Genomic DNA, 19,566 nt, shown 5'->3' with positions numbered 1-19,566 from the left:
CAGTATTTCCAGGGTGTTTCCAGGCATGTGTCAGTATTTCCAGGGTGTTTCCAGGAGTGTGTCAGTATTTACAGGGCGTCACCTGGAATGCGTAAGTATTTACAGTTTGTTTCCAGGAGCGTGTCAATATTTATTGGGCATCACCAGAAGTGTGTCAGTATTTACAGGGTGTGTCCAGGAGCATGTCAGTATTTACGGAGCATCACCAGGAGTGTGTCAGAATAAGGGGTGTTCCCTGGAGAGTATCAGTATTGACGGGGTGTTTCCAGGAGTGTGTCAGTGTTTACAGGGCATCACCAGGAGTGTGTCAGTATTTACAGGGTGTGTTGAGGAGTGTGTCAGTATTTACAGGGTATTTCCAGGAGTGCGCCAGTATTTACAGGGTGTTTCCAGGTGTGTCAGTTTTTACAGGGCGTTACCAGGAGTGTGTCAGTATTTACAGGGTGTGTTGAGGAGTGTGTCAGTATTTACAGGGTATTTCCAGGAGTGCGCCAGTATTTACAGGGTGTTTCCAGGTGTGTCAGTTTTTACAGGGCGTTACCAGGAGTGTGTCAGTATTTACAGGGTGTGTTGAGGAGTGTGTCAGTATTTACAGGGTATCATCAGGAGTGTGTCAGTATTTACAGGGTGTGTTGAGGAGTGTGTCAGTATTTACAGGGTATCATCAGGAGTGTGTCAGTATTTACAGGGTGTGTTGAGGAGTGTGTCAGTATTTACAGGGTATCATCAGGAGTGTGTCAGTATTTACAGGGTGTGTTGAGGAGTGTGTCAGTATTTACAGGGTATCATCAGGAGTGTGTCAGTATTTACAGGGTGTGTTGAGGAGTGTGTCAGTATTTACAGGGTATTTCCAGGAGTGCGCCAGTATTTACAGGGTGTTTCCAGGTGTGTCAGTTTTTACAGGGCGTTACCAGGGGTGTGTCAGTATTTACAGGGCATCACCAGGAGTGCGTCAGTATTTACAGGGCATGCCCAGGAGTGTGTCAGTATTTAGGGTGTCACCAGGAGCGTGTCGGCATTTACAGGGTGTCACCAGGAGCGTGTCAGTATTTACGGGGCTTCACCAGGAGCGTGTGCGTATTTATGTGGCGTCACCAAGAGTGTGTCAATATTTACAGGGCATGCCCCAGGAGCGTGTAAGTATTTACAGTGCGTCCAGGAGCATGTCAGCATTTACAGGGTGTGTCCAGGAGTATGTCACTATTTACAGGGCATCACCAGGATTGTGTCAGTATTTACACGGTGTTCCCAGGAACGTGTCAGTATTTACAGGGCATCACCAGGAGCATGTCAGTATTTACAGGGCGTCACCAGGAGCATGTCAGTATTTACAGGGCGTCACCAGGAGCATGTCAGTATTTACAAGGCGTCACCAGGAGCATGTCAGTATTTACAGGGCGTCACCAGGAGTGTGTCAGCATTTACAGGGTGTCACCTGGAGCATGTCAGCATTTGTGTGTCAGTATTTACAGAATGTTTCCAGAGTGTATCAGTATTTACGGTTGGTCACTAGGAGTGTGTCAGTATTTATGGGGCGTCACCAGGTGTGTGTCAATATTTACAGGGCGCCACCAGGTTATTGGGCATCACCAGGAGTGTGTCAGTATTTAGTGGGCATCACCAGGAGTGTGTCAGTATTTACAGGGTGTGTCCAGGGGCGTGTCAGTATTTACAGGGTGTTTCCAGAAGTGTGTCAGTAGATGAGATTAGATTACTTACAGTGTGGAAACAGGCCCTTCGGCCCAACAAGTCCACACCGACCAGCCGAAGCGCAACCCACCCATACCCCTACATTTACCCCTTACCTAACACTACGGGCAATTTAGCATGGCCAATTCACCTGACATGCACATCTTTGGACTGTGGGAGGAAACCGGAGCACCCAGAGGAAACCCACGCAGACACGGGGAGAACGTGCAAACTCCACACAGTCGGTCGCCTGAGGCGGGAATTGAACCCGGGTCTCTGGCACTGTATTTACAGGGTGTTTCCAGGAGTGTGTCAGTATTTACAGGGCGTCACCAGGGGCGTGTCAGTATTTACAGGGTGTTCCCACGAGCATGTCTGTATTTACAGGGTGTTCCCAGGAGCGTATCAATATTTGCGGGGCATCACCAGGAGTGTGTCAATATTTACAGATTGTTTCCAAGAATGTGTCAGTATTTACGGGTTGTCAGCAGGAGTGTGTCAGTATTTACAGGGCGTCACCAGACGCGTGTCAGTATTTACGGGGTGTGTCCAGGAGTGTGTCAGTATTTATAGGGGGTCACCAGGAACCTGTCAGAATTTCCAGAGTGAGTCCAGGAGCGTGTCAGTATTTCCAGGCGTCACCAGGAGCGTGTCAGTATTTCCAGGGTGTCACCAGGAGCGTGTCAGTATTTCCAGGGCGTCACCAGGAGCGTGTCAGCATTTCCAGGGCGTCACCAGGAGCGTGTCAGCATTTCCAGGGCGTCACCAGGAGTATGTCAGCATTTCCAGGGGCGTCACCAGGAGCTTGTCAGCATTACGGGGTGTGTCCAGGAGCGTGTCAGCATTTACAGGGTATCACCAGGAGCGTGTCAGTATCTGCGGGGCGTCACCAGGAATGTGTCAGTATTTATGGGTTGTCACCAGGAGTGTAAATATTTAAAGGGCGTCTCCAGGAGTGTGTCAGTATTTACAGGGCATCACCAGGAGTGTGTCAGTATTTACAGGGTATAACCAAACGTGTGTCAGTATTTACAGGGTGTGTCCAGGAGTGTGTCAGTATTTACAGGGTGTCACCAGACGTGTGTCAGTATTTACAGGGTGTGTCCAGGAGTGTGTCAGTATTTATAGGGGGTGACCAGGAGCTTGTCAGAATTTCCAGAGTGAGTCCAGTAGCGTGTCAGTATTTCCAGGGCGTCACCAAGAGCGTGTCAGTATTTACAGGGTGTGTTGAGGATTGTGTCAGTATTTACGGGTCGTCACCAGGAGGGTGTAAGTATTTACAAGTGTCACCAGGAGTCTGTCTTACAGGTCGTCACCAGGGGTGTGTCAGTATTTACAGGGCGTGCCCAGGAGTGTGTCAGTATTTACTGGGCGTGCCCAGGGGTGTGTCAGTATTTACTGGGCGTGCCCAGGGGTGTGTCAGTATTTACTGGGCGTGCCCAGAGGTGTGTCAGTATTTACTGGGCGTGCCCAGGGGTGTGTCAGTATTTACTGGGCGTGCCCAGGGGTGTGTCAGTACTTACTGGGCGTGCCCAGGGGGTGTATCAGTACTTACTGGGCGTGCCCAGGGGTGTATCAGTATTTACATGGTATTTCCAGGAGTGTGTCAGTATTTACAGATCGTTTCCAAGAGTGTGTCAGTATTTACAGGGCGTCACCAGGAGTGTGTCAGTATTTACGGGTCATCACCAGGAGTGCGTAAGTATTTACAAGCGTCACCAGGGGTCTATCTTACAGGTCGTCACCAGGGGTGTGTCAGTATTTACTAGGCGTGCCCAGGAATGTGCCAGTATTTACAGGGCAGGCCCAGGAGTGTGTTAGTATTTACAGGGCGTCACCAGGAGTGCATCAGCATTTACAGGGTGTCACCAGGAGTACATCAATATTTACAGTGTGGGGCCAGGAGTATGTCTGTATTTACGGGTCGTCACCAGGAGTGTGTCAGTATTTACAGGCCGTCACCAGGAGTGTGTCAGTATTTACAGGGTGTGTTGAGGAGTGTGTCAGTATTTACAGGGTATTTCCAGGAGTGCGCCAGTATTTACAGGGTGTTTCCAGGTGTGTCAGTTTTTACAGGGCGTTACCAGGAGTGTGTCAGTATTTACAGGGCGTCACCAGGAGTGCGTCAGTATTTACAGGGCATGCCCAGGAGTGTGTCAGTATTTAGGGTGTCACCAGGAGGGTGTCGGCATTTACAGGGTGTCACCAGGAACGTGTCAGTATTTACGGGGCTTCACCAGGAGCGTGTGCGTATTTATGTGGCGTCACCAAGTGTGTGTCAATATTTACAGGGCATGCCCCAGGAGCGTGTAAGTATTTACAGTGCGTCCAGGAGCGTGTCAGCATTTACAGGGTGTGTCCAGGAGTATGTCACTATTTACAGGGCATCACCAGGATTGTGTCAGTATTTACAGGGTGTGTCCAGGAGGATGTCAGTATTTACGGAGCATCACCAGGAGTGTGTCAGAATAAGGGGTGTTCCCTGGAGAGTATCAGTATTGACGGGGTGTTTCCAGGAGTGTGTCAGTGTTTACAGGGCATCACCAGGAGTGTGTCAGTATTTACAGGGTATCATCAGGAGTGTGTCAGTATTTACAGGGCGTCACCAGGAGTGTGCCAGTATTTACAGGGTATTTCCAGGAGTGTGTCAGTATTTACTGGGCATCACCAGGAGTGTGTCAGTATTTACAGGGTATCATCAGTACAGGGCGTCACCAGGAGTGCGTCAGCATTTATAGGGTGTCACCAGGTGCGCGTCAATATTGCCAGCGTGTGTCCAGGAGCATGTCTGTATTTACGGGTCGTCTCCAGGAGTGTGTAAGTATTTACAAGCGTCACCAGGTGTCTGTCTTACAGGTCGTCACCAGGGGTCTGTCAGTATTTACGGGGCGTCCCCAGGAGTGTGTCAGTATTTAGAGGGCGTCACCAGGAGCGTGTCAGTATTTACAGGGCGTCATCAGGAGCGTGTCAGTATTTACAGGGCGCCATCAGGAGCGTGTCATTATTTACAGGGCGTCACCAGCAGGTCAGTATTTACAGGGTGTTCCCAGGAGCGCGTCAGTATTTACAGGGTGTCACCAGTAGCGTGTCAGTATTTACAGGGCGTCACCAGCAGGTCAGTATTTACAGGGTGTTCTCAGGAGCGCGTCAGTATTTACAGGGTGTCACCAGTAGCGTGTCAGTATTTATAGGGTGTGTCCAGGCGTGTCAGTATTTACAGGGTGTTTCCAGGAGTGTGTCAGTATTTACAGGGCGTCCCCAGGAGTGTGTCAGTATTTACAGGGTGTTTCCAGGAGTGTGTCAGTATTTACAGGGGGTCACAGCGTGGAGTATGTCAAGATTTGCAGAGGGTCCCCAAGTGTTCATCAGTATTTATAGGGTTGTCCAACAGTCTCAGTGTTTACAGGGAGCTCTCTGAGACTGCAGTGCTTACAGGGGTGCTTCCAGAGCGATCAGTTTTTCCAATTCCGTTATAGCCATACAACATAAATAGACATCATAAATAGTTTTAAATGCTGTAGTTTCTTGCTTTGAACATTAAATGGAATCTTTTTCAAATATGATTGCAAGCGATCACATGATGCAAAGTGACCACAGACCTTCCAATCAAAAGCTGATAAGACAGAACCCCCATATCACGTTCCTGGATTGTCACACAAAGGTTTATTGCATGGACCAGTACTAAACAAAGTCGTCATTGAGACTTATTATGCCTGAAATGGTGCTCACAGTTCATCACTAATCTCATACAAATGAACGATGGAATAAAACTGAAGGCGCTGTAAAATCTGGCAGCATCTATGGTGAGTGAAACAGATCAACTTGTCTCGTCCATCATGATCCTTCTTCGGAACGTTTGAAGCCTTAATTCTGTTTCTCTCAAAGGTTTCAAACATTCTTATGAAGAATCATGATGGGCGAGACAAGTTACCTATTTCTCTCTGTCCACAATGCTGATGCACCTGCTGAGTTTATCCAGCAATTTTTGTTTTTTATTTTAGATTTCCAACATTTTGCTTCCAGTCAAATTAACAACAATTTTGGGTCAGAGACAGAAACTAACAGTTATTTACAAAGTATCGGGTCATGTTCAAACTGGCACATCCAGAACTCAACTGCAGAAGCAAGATTCCTGGTCATTGAAAGAAAAGCTGAATTGCAAATCTACTGACCCTTGGCTTGAGTGTGATAAGAATGGACACCAGATGTTTTTGTTGAATGCCAGGAAGTGGTCAGTCATTCCAGCGGAGTCTCGGGGAGAGCGTCAGTCATTCCAGGGGAGTCTCGGGGAGAGCGTCAGTCATTCCAGGGGAATCTCGGGGAGAGCCATCAGTCATTCCAGGGGAATCTTGGGGAGAGCCATCAGTCATTCCAGGGGAATCTCGGGGAGAGCCATCAGTCATTCCAGGGGAGTCTCGGGGAGAGCGTCAGTCATTCCAGGGGAGTCTCGGGGAGAGCCATCAGTCATTCCAGGGGAGTCTGGGGGAGAGCGTCAGTCATTCCAGGGGAGTCTCGGGGAGAATGTTAGTTAGTCCAGTCCTGTCGATCCAATAAAGCCCTCCTTCCCAACATCTCAGACTAATGGGAAGCTGTCTCAGACTTTTCAAGCAACACCCTAACATTCTCTGCAATGTACGGTTCTGTGAGTATGACTGATACCACCGTCACCATCCCTGGATATGTCCTGTCCCATGGGAAAGACATACTAAACAGAGGAGGTGGCACAGTGGTATGTAGTCAGAAAAGAATTGCCCTGGGAGTCCTCAACATTAAGAAGTCATGGCATCAGTCACAGAAGAACCATAGGATCTCTATAGTGTGGAAATAGGCCATCTGGCCCAACAAGTCCACACCTACCCTCCGAAGAGCATCCCACCCAGAACAATTCCCCTACCCTACTATTCTACATTTCCCCGGCTAATGCACCAAGCCTACACACCTCCGAACATTATGTGCAATTTACCGTGGCCAATACACCTAACCTGAACATCTTTGGACTGTGGGAAGAAACCCACGCAGACACGGGAAGAATATGCCAACTCCACACAGACAGCTGCCCAATGCTGGAATCGAACCCGCTGTGAAGCAGCAGTGCTAACCGCTGAGCCAGTGTACCGCCCTTAAGTTAAACATAGGTAAGGAAGCCTCCTGCTGGTTTCCACACAGTGCTCTCTCTCAGCTAATGAATCAGCTCTCCTTCACGTTGAACACTTTGAAGAAAATACTGGTGGTAGAAAGGGTGCAGAATGTACTCTGGGTGGGGGATTTCAATGTTTACCACCAAGAGCGGCTCAGCAGCAGCACGACTGATAGAGCTGGTCAGGTCCCAAAGAACATAGCTGCCGGACTGGGTCTTTTGTTGGTTCCCTCACCACCTGCCAAAGGGAAAAACATACTTAATCTCATCTTTACCAGCCTCTGTACATGACAGAATCAGGAACAGTGACCACTTCACAGACTTCAAAATGAGGTGTCAATCTGGTAAAGCCACCAAACAGCATAAGCAGCAAGCGATAGACACAGCCAAGTGATCCTACGACCAATGGATCAGATCTAAGTTTTCCACTCCTGCCACATCTACCTGTGAATGGCAGTGGATGATTAAACAACTTGCTGGAGGAGGCTGCACAAATACCCCATCCTCAATGATGGAAGAGCTAGCACATCAATGCAAAACATAATCTTCAGCCAGAAATGCCAAGTGAATGATCCATCATCTGTCTCCTCCAGTGGTCCCCAGCATTACAGATGCCAGCCTCCAGCCAATTCGATTCACTCCGTATCCCCTGTCCTTTGTGGAGAAATTTGTGAAGAGAAACACCTTTGACCAAAGTAGTCAGCACATAACGTCCTTGAGACCCTTTAGGAACAGGAGAGGGCAGATCCTGTCTGGTCAAAGTCATTTGGCAGAATGCCTCATCGCTCCAACTTTCAAACAAACACCAGGACATGTTTTGGCTGGTGGTGAGAAAGGCTCTGCCTGTGAGATCCTTTATGCATGCCCAGAATCTCCGCATCACCACACTGACTCTTATATGCTGAGCTGCACTTCACAGTAATTGTCCCCTTTGCAAATCAACATGTGACTTCTGATGCCTGAGGTGGGTGCCTGTCCCTGTGCACAAAGCAGCCTTGCAACAATATTGTAATGTCAAGGGTCATTGAACTCCAAAGTGCAGTGTTAAAGTGTTCAGCTCCACTATAAAAGTCCAACATCTGTCACGATGATGTGGTGAGGCTGATTCCTTGCCAATGCCAACCTCCACCAATAGTACTGAAGACTTGTGCTCCAGAACTTGCCACTCCCCTAAGCGAGCTGTCCCAGTCCAGTTACAACACTGCCATCTACCGACAATGTGGAAAATTGCCCAGATATAGCCTGTGCACAAAAATCCAGCTAATTACTCCATCTGAGTAATTACTAAATCATCCATAAAATGAAGAAAGGTGTTGTTAACAGTAATGTCAAGCAGCAACTTGCTCAGTGGCAGCCAGTTTGGTTTGGCTAGGGCCACTCCTGACCCCATTACAGCCTTGGTTCAAGAACAGACAAAAGAGCTGAATTCCAGGGGTGAGATGAGGTGAGGTGAGGTGAGTGTGACAACCGCTGACATCAAGATCACACTTGACCGAGTGTGGCAGCAAGGACCTCTCGCAAAACTTGAGTTGATGCGAACTGGGAGGAACTCTCCTCCGATTGGAGTCATACCTGACCATAGGAAGATGGTTGTGGTTTTTGGTCAGACAACTTAGTTCCAGATATCTCTGCAGGAGCTCCTCAGAGTAGTGTCCTGGGCCCAACCATCTTCAGCTGCTTCATCAATGACCTTCCTTTCATCATAAGGTCAGAAGTGGAGATATTTAGGGCGGCATGGTGGCTGAGTGGTTAGCACTACTGCCTCACAGCGTCAGAGACCCGGGTTCAATTCCCGCCTCAGGCGACTGACTGTGTGGAGTTTGCACATTCTCCCCGTGTCTGCGAAGGTTTTCTCTGAGTGCTCCGGTTTCCTCCCACAGTCCAAAGATGTGCAGGTTAGGTGAATTGGTCAAGCTAAATTGCCCATAGTGTTAGGGTTAAATGCAGGGGAACGTGTCTGAGTGGGTTGTTCTTCAGAGGATTGGTGTGGACTTGTTGGGCCGAAGGGCCTGTTTCCACGCTATACAGAATCTAATCTAATCATTCACCAATGATTGCACAATGTTCAGCACTTACAGATACTGAAGCAGTCCATAACGCAACAAGGGTTGAGTAGTACCTGGCTTGGGCCGAAAAGTGGCGAGTAACATTCGCACCACACGACTGCCAATCAATGACCATCTCCAACAAAAGACAATCTAACGATCACTGGCATTCAATGGCATCATCACCAAATACCCCACCATCCACATCCTGGCGGTTACTACTGACCAAAAACTAAACCTATTCCAGTTTTGTTTAATGAGACAGACTTGGTCTACTCGATCTTAACAAGTGCATATTCAGAATTCAGTGAAATGTCAAGGCACTATGACTGGGTCCACCTAACCACTGCAGCATTGGGGGACACATTCTTTGTTCATTTGTTCCACTCTTGACCCTACATTGTCTGGCACCTCTCCCTGACCTCGCGCTTGGTGGCTCTCCAAGGAGCGAGGAAGGCCAGAACACCCAACCTCATCATTAAGAGGAGCACAAGTGTCTTCACCACATCAAGGTTCACCTTCTAACAGTTCCCATTCTCCCCTTCATATCTCACCCTGACCCTGCCTTTCTCTAACCGTCATGTCCCTGAGCCCTACAATACTTCGGGATGTTTGTGCTCATCTCATTCTGACCCCAAGAACATCGTCTGTTTGAACCATTCCATCGCTGTGGTCTCAGCCCAAAAAGCTCTGAACTTCTCTCCTTCACACCTCTTTCAGACCTCAATCAAAGTTCTGCTCGGGATAAAAGCAAATTACTGCGGATGCTGGAATCTGAAACCAAAAGAGAAAATGCTGAAAAATCTCAGCAGGTCTGGCAGCATCTGTGAGGAGAGAAAAGAGCTGACGTTTCGAGTCTAACTGACACTTTGTCGAAACGTCAACTCTTTTCTCTCCTTACAGATGGTGCCAGACCTGCTGAGATTTTCCAGCATTTTCTCTTTTGGTTTCAAAGTTCTGCTCGATTGGATGTGGTGTGTTGGTGTCAAATTTCTTTTTCACAATCATTTCTGTCGGAATTCTTTGTGATGTTAAAGATGGCATATTCTGTCAGTATAAGAGATTAACTATCCTGCTGCAAACCCAGAGTCTTTATGCTTTAGCTCCACTGCCAAACTGGTTATGGCAGATGGACTCTTCCATGAGTTCCTACAATCCCATTGGGAAATCTGGTCCAATCCTATCTAGAAACTTCTCGTAACAATGTTTGTGACACACACTTTCCACTCAGTGATAAGAGTCACAACTCCCTTGTGGCTAGTTGGCCTCGCCAAACTGCCTGAACTTGTCCTAGAGTCCAGGACCCCTGATCTCTTCAGGAATTCCCAGATACTTTAGACAGAAATCTGCAAACATTATTGGGAAGTTTTTCATGATTCACAAATGGAAGATGATCCAAAAGGCCCTTCTTAGCCATACTCCTTTGCCCTCCCCACCCATGCACTCTCCCACCTAAACCTACGCTCTCTCTTACTCGCTCACTTCTCGCCCACCCAATTTCTCCCTCTCCTGCCTGGCTTTGACAAACTGCCTTCACCCTCCCCCCAACCACCACCTCTCCATACTTGCTCCTAATCTACCGTCTGTCACATCCTAGGCTCCACCAGCCACCTGTCCCGGGGTCACTAACATCAGCCCATCCCCTCCACCCCAGGCTCTGCCATGGTTGAATGCTCCCAACCTCACAGTAATGTGACATCTCTCCCTCCTACAGGCTCTAGCTGCCTCTTCTCACTGGACACTGTTTGGATTCTGAGCATCAGAATCGGCAGCAAGACATTCACTTTTACTGAGCTGAGCTGAGAGAAGCACACTCGCCTGCAATGGAGACTATTTGTCCGCCTGCAGATGCTGGGAAGCGAAAGACCGTCTGCTGTCCTTGTTGTGACTGACTGGTCACCACCTGACCCTGTTGACCCTGGATGGCCAGGGAATGTTGCTGGAGCTGACCAATCGGGATGGTTGGTGTGCCTTGCAGTGCTGTACCTGTCAGACGGAAAATATACAAACTGCGTGAGTGACTGGAACCACACTCACTCTGGTGGGCAAGGACAGAAGCATGGATACAGGGGTGGGAACAGCTTCACTGAGCTCTGCAAAGCAAGCTAAAGCTGTGTACTGGACAGGGATTAGGATGGTGTAACGGGACTAAAGGTGGCTAATTCAGAAAAATATCATGGCACAGTGAAATATTGAGAGGTGGTTGGAGTTATGTTGGGTATTCAGGGGGGCAGGGGGGAGGAATGCTGGGTAATAGGCTGAATGACTGAGATGGTAGTAATTCCTGGTAACTTCTTAATTCACGTGGACAGCTATGTGGGGAGGGGTGTAGGCAGGCTTGCAGAGAGGTAGAGAATGTGGGCCAACATTGAGGAGGGCAGTGGGTCGGCTAACAGAGGGCAATGGGTGATAGTGTGGAAGTGTCTGGGCAGGCCTGGGCCAGGGGAGGGATGGTGAATGGTCTGTTGGGCAAGGGTGTGTGTGTGCATGCGCATGCATGTCAGGGCAGATGGGCGGCTGAGGGGAAATGTAAATGACACATTGACCACGATTAATTGGGACAGCAGTATTACCATGGGTCTAAAACTTAAGGCTATTTTGCACACTATAGCTTCATATTCTCTGGAATAAAGATTCTGGGGTTAGGTGCAGGTGTGGGCCACTCAGCCGATTGAGCCTGCTCTGCCATTTGATGTGGTAGTGACTGATCTTATTCTAGTCTTAACATCACATTGTTGCCTGTCCTCCCTAATGCCTTCACCCCCTCTACAATCAAAACCTGCTCTAACTTTGCCTCAAACATATTCAATAGCGAGGGCTCTATGGTCTGTGGGGAAGATGATCCCAAGGCCTGGTTCTGTTGCAGTGTGATTTCCCTGCTTTATGCTCCATTCCTTTTGCAATAGAGGCAAGTTTCCATCTGCCTTCTGCCTTGCTTGCTGTATCAAACACTAACTTATCCATCAGGCAGGAGGTCACCCTCTGTACCACTGAGTTCTGCAATCCCTCTCCATTCAAATCTTCTACGTCTTTTCAATTCTTATGAGGGACAATTAAACTTCACATTATAATCCATCTTCCCATTTTTACCCACTCATTTAATCTACCTATCACCTTTTACTGAGTCTTTACATCCTCTTCACAACTAGCTTCCCTTCCCATCTTGCTCTCATTAGGACATCTGACTGTAATAGTTATCCCTCCATCCTAGTCATTAAGACAGGTTAATGCACATAACACAGCAGCAAGCTAAGAAGCTCAATCCCCTTCACTTGGGCTGTGTTCAGAAGCTGAAGATCAGAGAGCAGGATAAAATCCCAGATACTGAGCTGCTGGTTAAGCACCTACACCATGCTGGGACAATCCTTCGAGCCAGGAATACCAAAGCCAATCTTTTCTGGGTAGCTCATGTCTGAGAAGTGTTCACATGGTGGTCAAAGGAAGCACTGCATGGATCACTCTGCATGCTTCACTTTGAAGTTTGAATAATCAGTTGCCAAGTCTGACACAGCCAAGTTAAAGAAATACTGTAGCCTCTTTAACAAACACGCACGGGGCAGAAGATGATCGAAATTAGAATCACGGGAAATCCCAAGCTATCACCTCATTCAAAACCCAATTGCCTCCAGCATTTGTTGCAGAACCTTACAGGTACAAATCAGTGTCAGCAGCAATCAATGTCCCATCAGAACATGATCAAACACAGTAGATAATCAATATATTTGCTCAGCTGAAAGACCAAAATGGGACTGGTTTAGAAGTAGTTGAAACCACGGCACTGAACCTAAATCACTCCATTAAGTAATAACCTAAATATGATCCAGTTCTCCTAACTCTCTGATACACGTTAATTATTCAGCCCTCCTTCCATTCTAATAGACTATCCTCAAAACCAGAAGTTCTTATCTTGTGTATTAACCTTGTAAATTTTGTATTCTGGAATGCCTTTGGGACATCCAAATGCACTGCGTGCAGTGGCACTCCTTTATTGACCCAGCTTGTTACATCTTCAAAGAACCCTAACAAATGTCAAATAGAATTGTCTTTCAAAAAGTACATTATACAATTTGATAGACTTAATTTTCTGAACAGTTTGCTGCTACATCCTTAATAATGGATTTGAGCATTTCCCAATAACAGATATTGAACTAACTGGTCTATAGTTTCTACTTTGTGTCACCTTGATTTCTTGAATAGTGATGTTGTCTTCATAGTTGTTCGGGATCTAAGGAATTTTCAGATTTGTACCAATGCACTCCTTATCTCTGTAGTTGCTTCCTTTAAGACCTAGGATGCAGACCATTAGATCCAGGAAACTTGTCCGCTTTCAGTCCCATTAGCTTATCCAATACTTTTTTCTCCAATGCTCATGATTACTTTACGTTCCTCTCTTTTAGAATCTCAGAATGGTGACAACAGAGGCCACCTGAGGAACAAACTTTTCACACAGAGGGTGATGCATATAGGAAGCATATATGATGCTAGAGGACGTAGTAGAGGCAGGCACAATTACATTTAAAAGACATTTAGACAGGTATGTGGATGTGAAAGGTTTAAAGGGAAATGGGCCCATGCAGGCAAATGGGACTAGTTTAGATTGGGCATTGTGGTCAGAATAGATGAGTTGGACCGAAGGGTTTTTCCATGCTATATGACTCTATGTGGCATTTCAGGCAACTCTCTGAGAGAGAGCCCTGCACATTCTTCCTTTTCAGGTAATTATCCATTTTCTGAGTGCTGCGATTGAACCTGCTCTCACCATTCTCTCACTAGTCATTCCAGATCTTTCAGCTCCACATCACCATTTCATCTTTTGCCAATTATCTTCAAACCAAGTCAAATGATTCTTTATTCCTCCCACCACTGGGGACAGTTTCTCCCAAATACTATGTCCAGATCCCTCAGGATTTTGAGCACCTGTCTGATTTTCCTTCTATTCCCCAAGGAGAATAGTCATGGCTTCAGTTCTCGAGATAAACTGAAGATGATCCCGCCCTGTGAAACCGTTCTTGTAAACCTTCCCCCCAATCTCCAACACCTTCACATCTCTCCGCCGAGTTACCTGATGATGGCAGTGCCTTTCTATTGTACAGTGTAAGGGTGCCGGGAAAACACAGCCAATCAGTGACTTCTTTCCATTGTTGTTTCTTTGCTCCAACTGAGCTGATTCCAAATCTTGATTTTCGGAAACCAAAATTATTTCTCACTGTATGCTGATGCCATCCTTAACCAATAATGCCATCCCACCTTCCATCCCAAAACTATCCTATAGTTTTGAAAAGTAAAATATCCTTGAATGTTCAGGTTTTTTGCCCCATGACTCTGTAATGGTGAGCCTATGTTAATTTATATTTGTGCCATCCACTCAATACAGCCTGTTGCAAATGTTGCGTAAAATCAGAAAAGCAGCTTTTAATTCCCTGTATTTGAAGCTGCTCCACCCTCTCAAGCCTTCTGCACCTCCTCCCCTCTCCCTCCACCCTCTCCCTCCCTTCTCCCTCAACCTCAGTCCTCCCATTTCCTCCATTCACCGGAATCTCTCTCACACACAGACACACACACACCTGACATGATAGTGAATCCACTCGGGAGCTGCACCATGCTGCCAGAAGTGCCTGTACCAGTTGATTTGAAGACGGCGCCGTTGCTATTGGAGATGGCGGTGACAGGTGCAAGGTAGTTGGTGATAGGAAAGTTGTGACCCGTGCTGACCTGGAGATTAGTCGAAGTGTTTGAAGCTGATTGATTGACGCCTGTGGATCCTGGAACATTGGCCACTGTGAATGTTGTTGGTTTCAAGTTGTCCTGAGGAGGGGATTATCCAAGAATTAAACACAACAGAAGCCAGCATTGAACTGAAGAAACAAATTGCAGCATACCCTCACAGTAGATTGTGCCAGATTAGTGACCAAGACACAGTCTCTAGAAGGTTCCGGACCCAATACCTAACAGCTTGACTAATTACCAGCTAGAGTGGGGGCCCCCGTCCAAGACCATCATTGAGGCTCTTCGACCTCCCCCTATCCATAAACCACCCTGTCTACATGCCATGTAAAAGAGCATGGGTAGGACACCCTTCACATCTGAAACCCTCAGGATCACAGCATAGAAGGAGGCCATTCTGACGTCCGTGCTGGTTCTTCTTAGAATCAATTTACCCAGTGCTAATCCCCCACCTTCCCCAAATAGCCCTCCATGTCCTTCCTTCTCAATGAATAGACCAATTCACTCAAGTGGTTTGATTGAAACATCACAGTAATACAGTAAGATGAGCGACATAGAGGAAGATGCAGTTTTAATGGTTCACTGCAGCACTGAGACATTTATCACACAACCACAATGCTGACAGCTAGTTTGATCCCACACTGCAATCAGTTACTTCACAGCCTCAAACTGTTCTTCTAAAGCTCACTTGGTTCCCCTTGCACAATCTTCAACCCAACAACTGTGGATGAAAATGAGATGGCAGAGGCAACATCCAGGAGATAATCCAGTCCCCCATCACCTCAGCTCGTTCACAGTCTGACCAGTGAGGAAAGAGACATTCGATGAAATTTTTGAACTAATTTTTCGAAATCATGGGAATTACATTAACTCTAGCATTACGCTGGTCATTACGCTGCAACTTCCCACCGACGGCCTTTCATGCCTGATGAAAACACGGGACAAAATATATCTTAAAGGGAGGAAACTGACCGAACGAGAACCTACGTTATTATCTTCAATAAAGAAAAGGTACACATCCACTAGCACACAATCAGGCTCTTCCCCAACAATGACCTGGTGCACAGAGCACTCCATCCCGGTGCCCAATCTTCCACAACATCCTAAATCCCAATCGCAAGCCACAAACCTCCCCAGTGCCATATTCTAGACGCTGTGAGCCAAACCCCTGCAGCGAGGGACAGGGCCCGGAAGGGACAGGGTCTGGGAAAAACTGCACGGGAGGGACAGGGCTGGGGAGGGACAGGGTCTGGGAAAAACTGCACGGGAGGGACAGGACCCAGGAGGGACAAGGCCCGGGAGGCACTGCGGGGGAGGTACAGGGCCCGGGAAGTACTGCAGGGGAGGGGGAGGGACAGGGCCTGGGAGGCACTACAGGGGAGGGACAGGGCCTGATAGGTACTGGGCCGGGGAGGTACTGCAGGGGAGGGACATGGCCCGGGAGGGACAGGGCCGGGGAGGCACTGCAGCAGGGGAGGGACAGGGCCGGGCAGGTACTGCAGGGGAGGGACAGGGCCGGGCAGGTACTGCAGGGGAGGGACAGGGCCGGGCAGGTACTGCAGGGGAGGGACAGGGCCGGGCAGGTACTGCAGGGGAGGGACAGGGCCGGGCAGGTACTGCAGGGGAGGGACAGGGCCGGGCAGGTACTGCAGGGGAGGGACAGGGCCGGGCAGGTACTGCAGGGGAGGGACAGGGCCGGGCAGGTACTGCAGGGGAGGGACAGGGCCGGGCAGGTACTGCAGGGGAGGGACAGGGCCGGGCAGGTACTGCAGGGGAGGGACAGGGCCGGGCAGGTACTGCAGGGGAGGGACAGGGCCGGGCAGGTACTGCAGGGGAGGGACAGGGCCGGGCAGGTACTGCAGGGGAGGGACAGGGCCGGGCAGGTACTGCAGGGGAGGGACAGGGCCGGGCAGGTACTGCAGGGGAGGGACAGGGCCGGGCAGGTACTGCAGGGGAGGGACAGGGCCGGGCAGGTACTGCAGGGGAGGGACAGGGCCGGGCAGGTACTGCAGGGGAGGGACAGGGCCGGGCAGGTACTGCAGGGGAGGGACAGGGCCGGGCAGGTACTGCAGGGGAGGGACAGGGCCGGGCAGGTACTGCAGGGGAGGGACAGGGCCGGGCAGGTACTGCAGGGGAGGGACAGGGCCGGGCAGGTACTGCAGGGGAGGGACAGGGCCGGGCAGGTACTGCAGGGGAGGGACAGGGCCGGGCAGGTACTGCAGGGGAGGGACAGGGCCGGGCAGGTACTGCAGGGGAGGGACAGGGCCGGGCAGGTACTGCAGGGGAGGGACAGGGCCGGGCAGGTACTGCAGGGGAGGGACAGGGCCGGGCAGGTACTGCAGGGGAGGGACAGGGCCGGGCAGGTACTGCAGGGGAGGGACAGGGCCGGGCAGGTACTGCAGGGGAGGGACAGGGCCGGGCAGGTACTGCAGGGGAGGGACAGGGCCGGGCAGGTACTGCAGGGGAGGGACAGGGCCGGGCAGGTACTGCAGGGGAGGGACAGGGCCGGGCAGGTACTGCAGGGGAGGGACAGGGCCGGGCAGGTACTGCAGGGGAGGGACAGGGCCGGGCAGGTACTGCAGGGGAGGGACAGGGCCGGGCAGGTACTGCAGGGGAGGGACAGGGCCGGGCAGGTACTGCAGGGGAGGGACAGGGCCGGGCAGGTACTGCAGGGGAGGGACAGGGCCGGGCAGGTACTGCAGGGGAGGGACAGGGCCGGGCAGGTACTGCAGGGGAGGGACAGGGCCGGGCAGGTACTGCAGGGGAGGGACAGGGCCGGGCAGGTACTGCAGGGGAGGGACAGGGCCGGGCAGGTACTGCAGGGGAGGGACAGGGCCGGGCAGGTACTGCAGGGGAGGGACAGGGCCGGGCAGGTACTGCAGGGGAGGGACAGGGCCGGGCAGGTACTGCAGGGGAGGGACAGGGCCGGGCAGGTACTGCAGGGGAGGGACAGGGCCGGGCAGGTACTGCAGGGGAGGGACAGGGCCGGGCAGGTACTGCAGGGGAGGGACAGGGCCGGGCAGGTACTGCAGGGGAGGGACAGGGCCGGGCAGGTACTGCAGGGGAGGGACAGGGCCGGGCAGGTACTGCAGGGGAGGGACAGGGCCGGGCAGGTACTGCAGGGGAGGGACAGGGCCGGGCAGGTACTGCAGGGGAGGGACAGGGCCGGGCAGGTACTGCAGGGGAGGGACAGGGCCGGGCAGGTACTGCAGGGGAGGGACAGGGCCGGGCAGGTACTGCAGGGGAGGGACAGGGCCGGGCAGGTACTGCAGGGGAGGGACAGGGCCGGGCAGGTACTGCAGGGGAGGGACAGGGCCGGGCAGGTACTGCAGGGGAGGGACAGGGCCGGGCAGGTACTGCAGGGGAGGGACAGGGCCGGGCAGGTACTGCAGGGGAGGGACAGGGCCGGGCAGGTACTGCAGGGGAGGGACAGGGCCGGGCAGGTACTGCAGGGGAGGGACAGGGCCGGGCAGGTACTGCAGGGGAGGGACAGGGCCGGGCAGGTACTGCAGGGGAGGGACAGGGCCGGGCAGGTACTGCAGGGGAGGGACAGGGCCGGGCAGGTACTGCAGGGGAGGGACAGGGCCGGGCAGGTACTGCAGGGGAGGGACAGGGCCGGGCAGGTACTGCAGGGGAGGGACAGGGCCGGGCAGGTACTGCAGGGGAGGGACAGGGCCGGGGAGGGACTGCCGGGGAGGGACAGGACCGGGCGGTACTGCAGGGGAGGGACAGGGCCGGGGAGGTACTGCAGGGGAGGGACAACAGGGGCGGGAGGGACAACAGGGGCTAGAGGGACAGGGGCTAGAGGGACAATGCCGGGGAGGTACCGCAGGGGTGGCACAGGAGCTAGAGGGACAGGGCCGGGGCGGTACCGCAGGTGTGGGACAGGGCCGGGCAGGTACTGCAGGGGAGGGACAGGGCCGGGCGGCACTGCACGAGAAGCCAGGGGGCAGTACAGGGAGAAACAGTTGGAGTGGGGGCTGGAGTGTGTCGGAGGTTTGGAGATGCGACCAGCAAATAAAATCAGGGAGGAGGAAGGGGTAAATAAGAGCAGTATTGAGCCAGAACAGAGAGACTTCAGCATGTTCACATCCCTAGCCAAAGGAACGGAAACAATTTTGAGAGTTCACGTAAAAACATACTCCAATGTGTTTATTGAACTTTTGCAGACATGGACATGACAATTGCCTCTTGTTCCTCCAAGTTTAAATCCATATCCTGGTTGTAGTTTAGCTGGAATTCCCCTGTTCTGACCTTGAAATACTGCTCCTGTTGCACCTCATGGCTGTTTAAACAGCTGAAAAATTGGAAATAAAAATCTTTTAAAGCAGTTGGAAAGGGAAATATTTTCGAACAGTGTGACAAATTGTTATGCCCACACCCTCCCCACCTAACCCCAACAGTGGGAACATCACCCACTTCATTCCGAAGCTGATCCTCAGGACCCTCTCAGAGGACTTTGTCCCCATCACTGTCCAGTCTACAATCAGGTCCTCATTAAACCCTGAGACATCACGGAGGTCAGATATTAAGGCATCGCAGGACAGAACAACATAATTATTCCTGTACAGAAGGAGCCACTTTGTGAAGGAATTACCCAAGGCCAATTTCTTGTGTTCACCCTATACATCTACACACACTACGACGATCCAAAAGCTCCAGTGCCCTCTTGGATGCCTCAATCGAATCTGCCTCCACTTCATTTTTTGGTGGGGGGGGGGGGGGGGAGGGAGAGGGGAGAAGTCAACCAGTTTGCACACAAGCAGTTCCAATGTTACCAACAGCGTAACGGCTGGTCTAGTGAAGGGTTATGTTTTGTTGCCAGTTCACAGTGTGGGAGGGTGCAGTGGAATGCTGGTGGGGGAAACTTCAAGGTCGATTCCGTGAAATATTTGAAGTTGGGAAGCCTCAGGCCCCGGTAGAAATATTCCAATTGGAACTGTGTGAAGACCGAGTTTTACAAAAAAGTAA

General features: G+C 50.8%; 1 protein-coding gene across 6 annotated transcripts in view; it reads right to left on the bottom strand.

The window, feature by feature from the left end:
* Positions 1-19,566, bottom strand: part of LOC122548552 (serum response factor-like) — a 109,565-nt gene that overhangs the window by 40,285 nt on the left and 49,714 nt on the right. For 5 of the 6 annotated variants that reach the window (XM_043687354.1, XM_043687350.1, XM_043687348.1 and 2 more), the window contains exons 4-5: positions 14,436-14,676; positions 10,690-10,857 (exon numbers count right to left, since the gene is read on the bottom strand). In XM_043687354.1, coding sequence (XP_043543289.1) covers positions 10,690-10,857; positions 14,436-14,676 — 409 coding nt within the window. The remainder of the gene's footprint in view (positions 1-10,689; positions 10,858-14,435; positions 14,677-19,566) is intronic. The other variant, XM_043687352.1, reaches the window with a different exon arrangement.

The sequence above is a fragment of the Chiloscyllium plagiosum genome, chromosome 3 (assembly GCF_004010195.1).
Source record: "Chiloscyllium plagiosum isolate BGI_BamShark_2017 chromosome 3, ASM401019v2, whole genome shotgun sequence".
NCBI lineage: Eukaryota > Metazoa > Chordata > Chondrichthyes > Orectolobiformes > Hemiscylliidae > Chiloscyllium > Chiloscyllium plagiosum.
The sequence above is the reverse complement of the archived record's forward strand: the minus strand, read 5'-3'. Positions and strand labels throughout refer to the sequence as shown.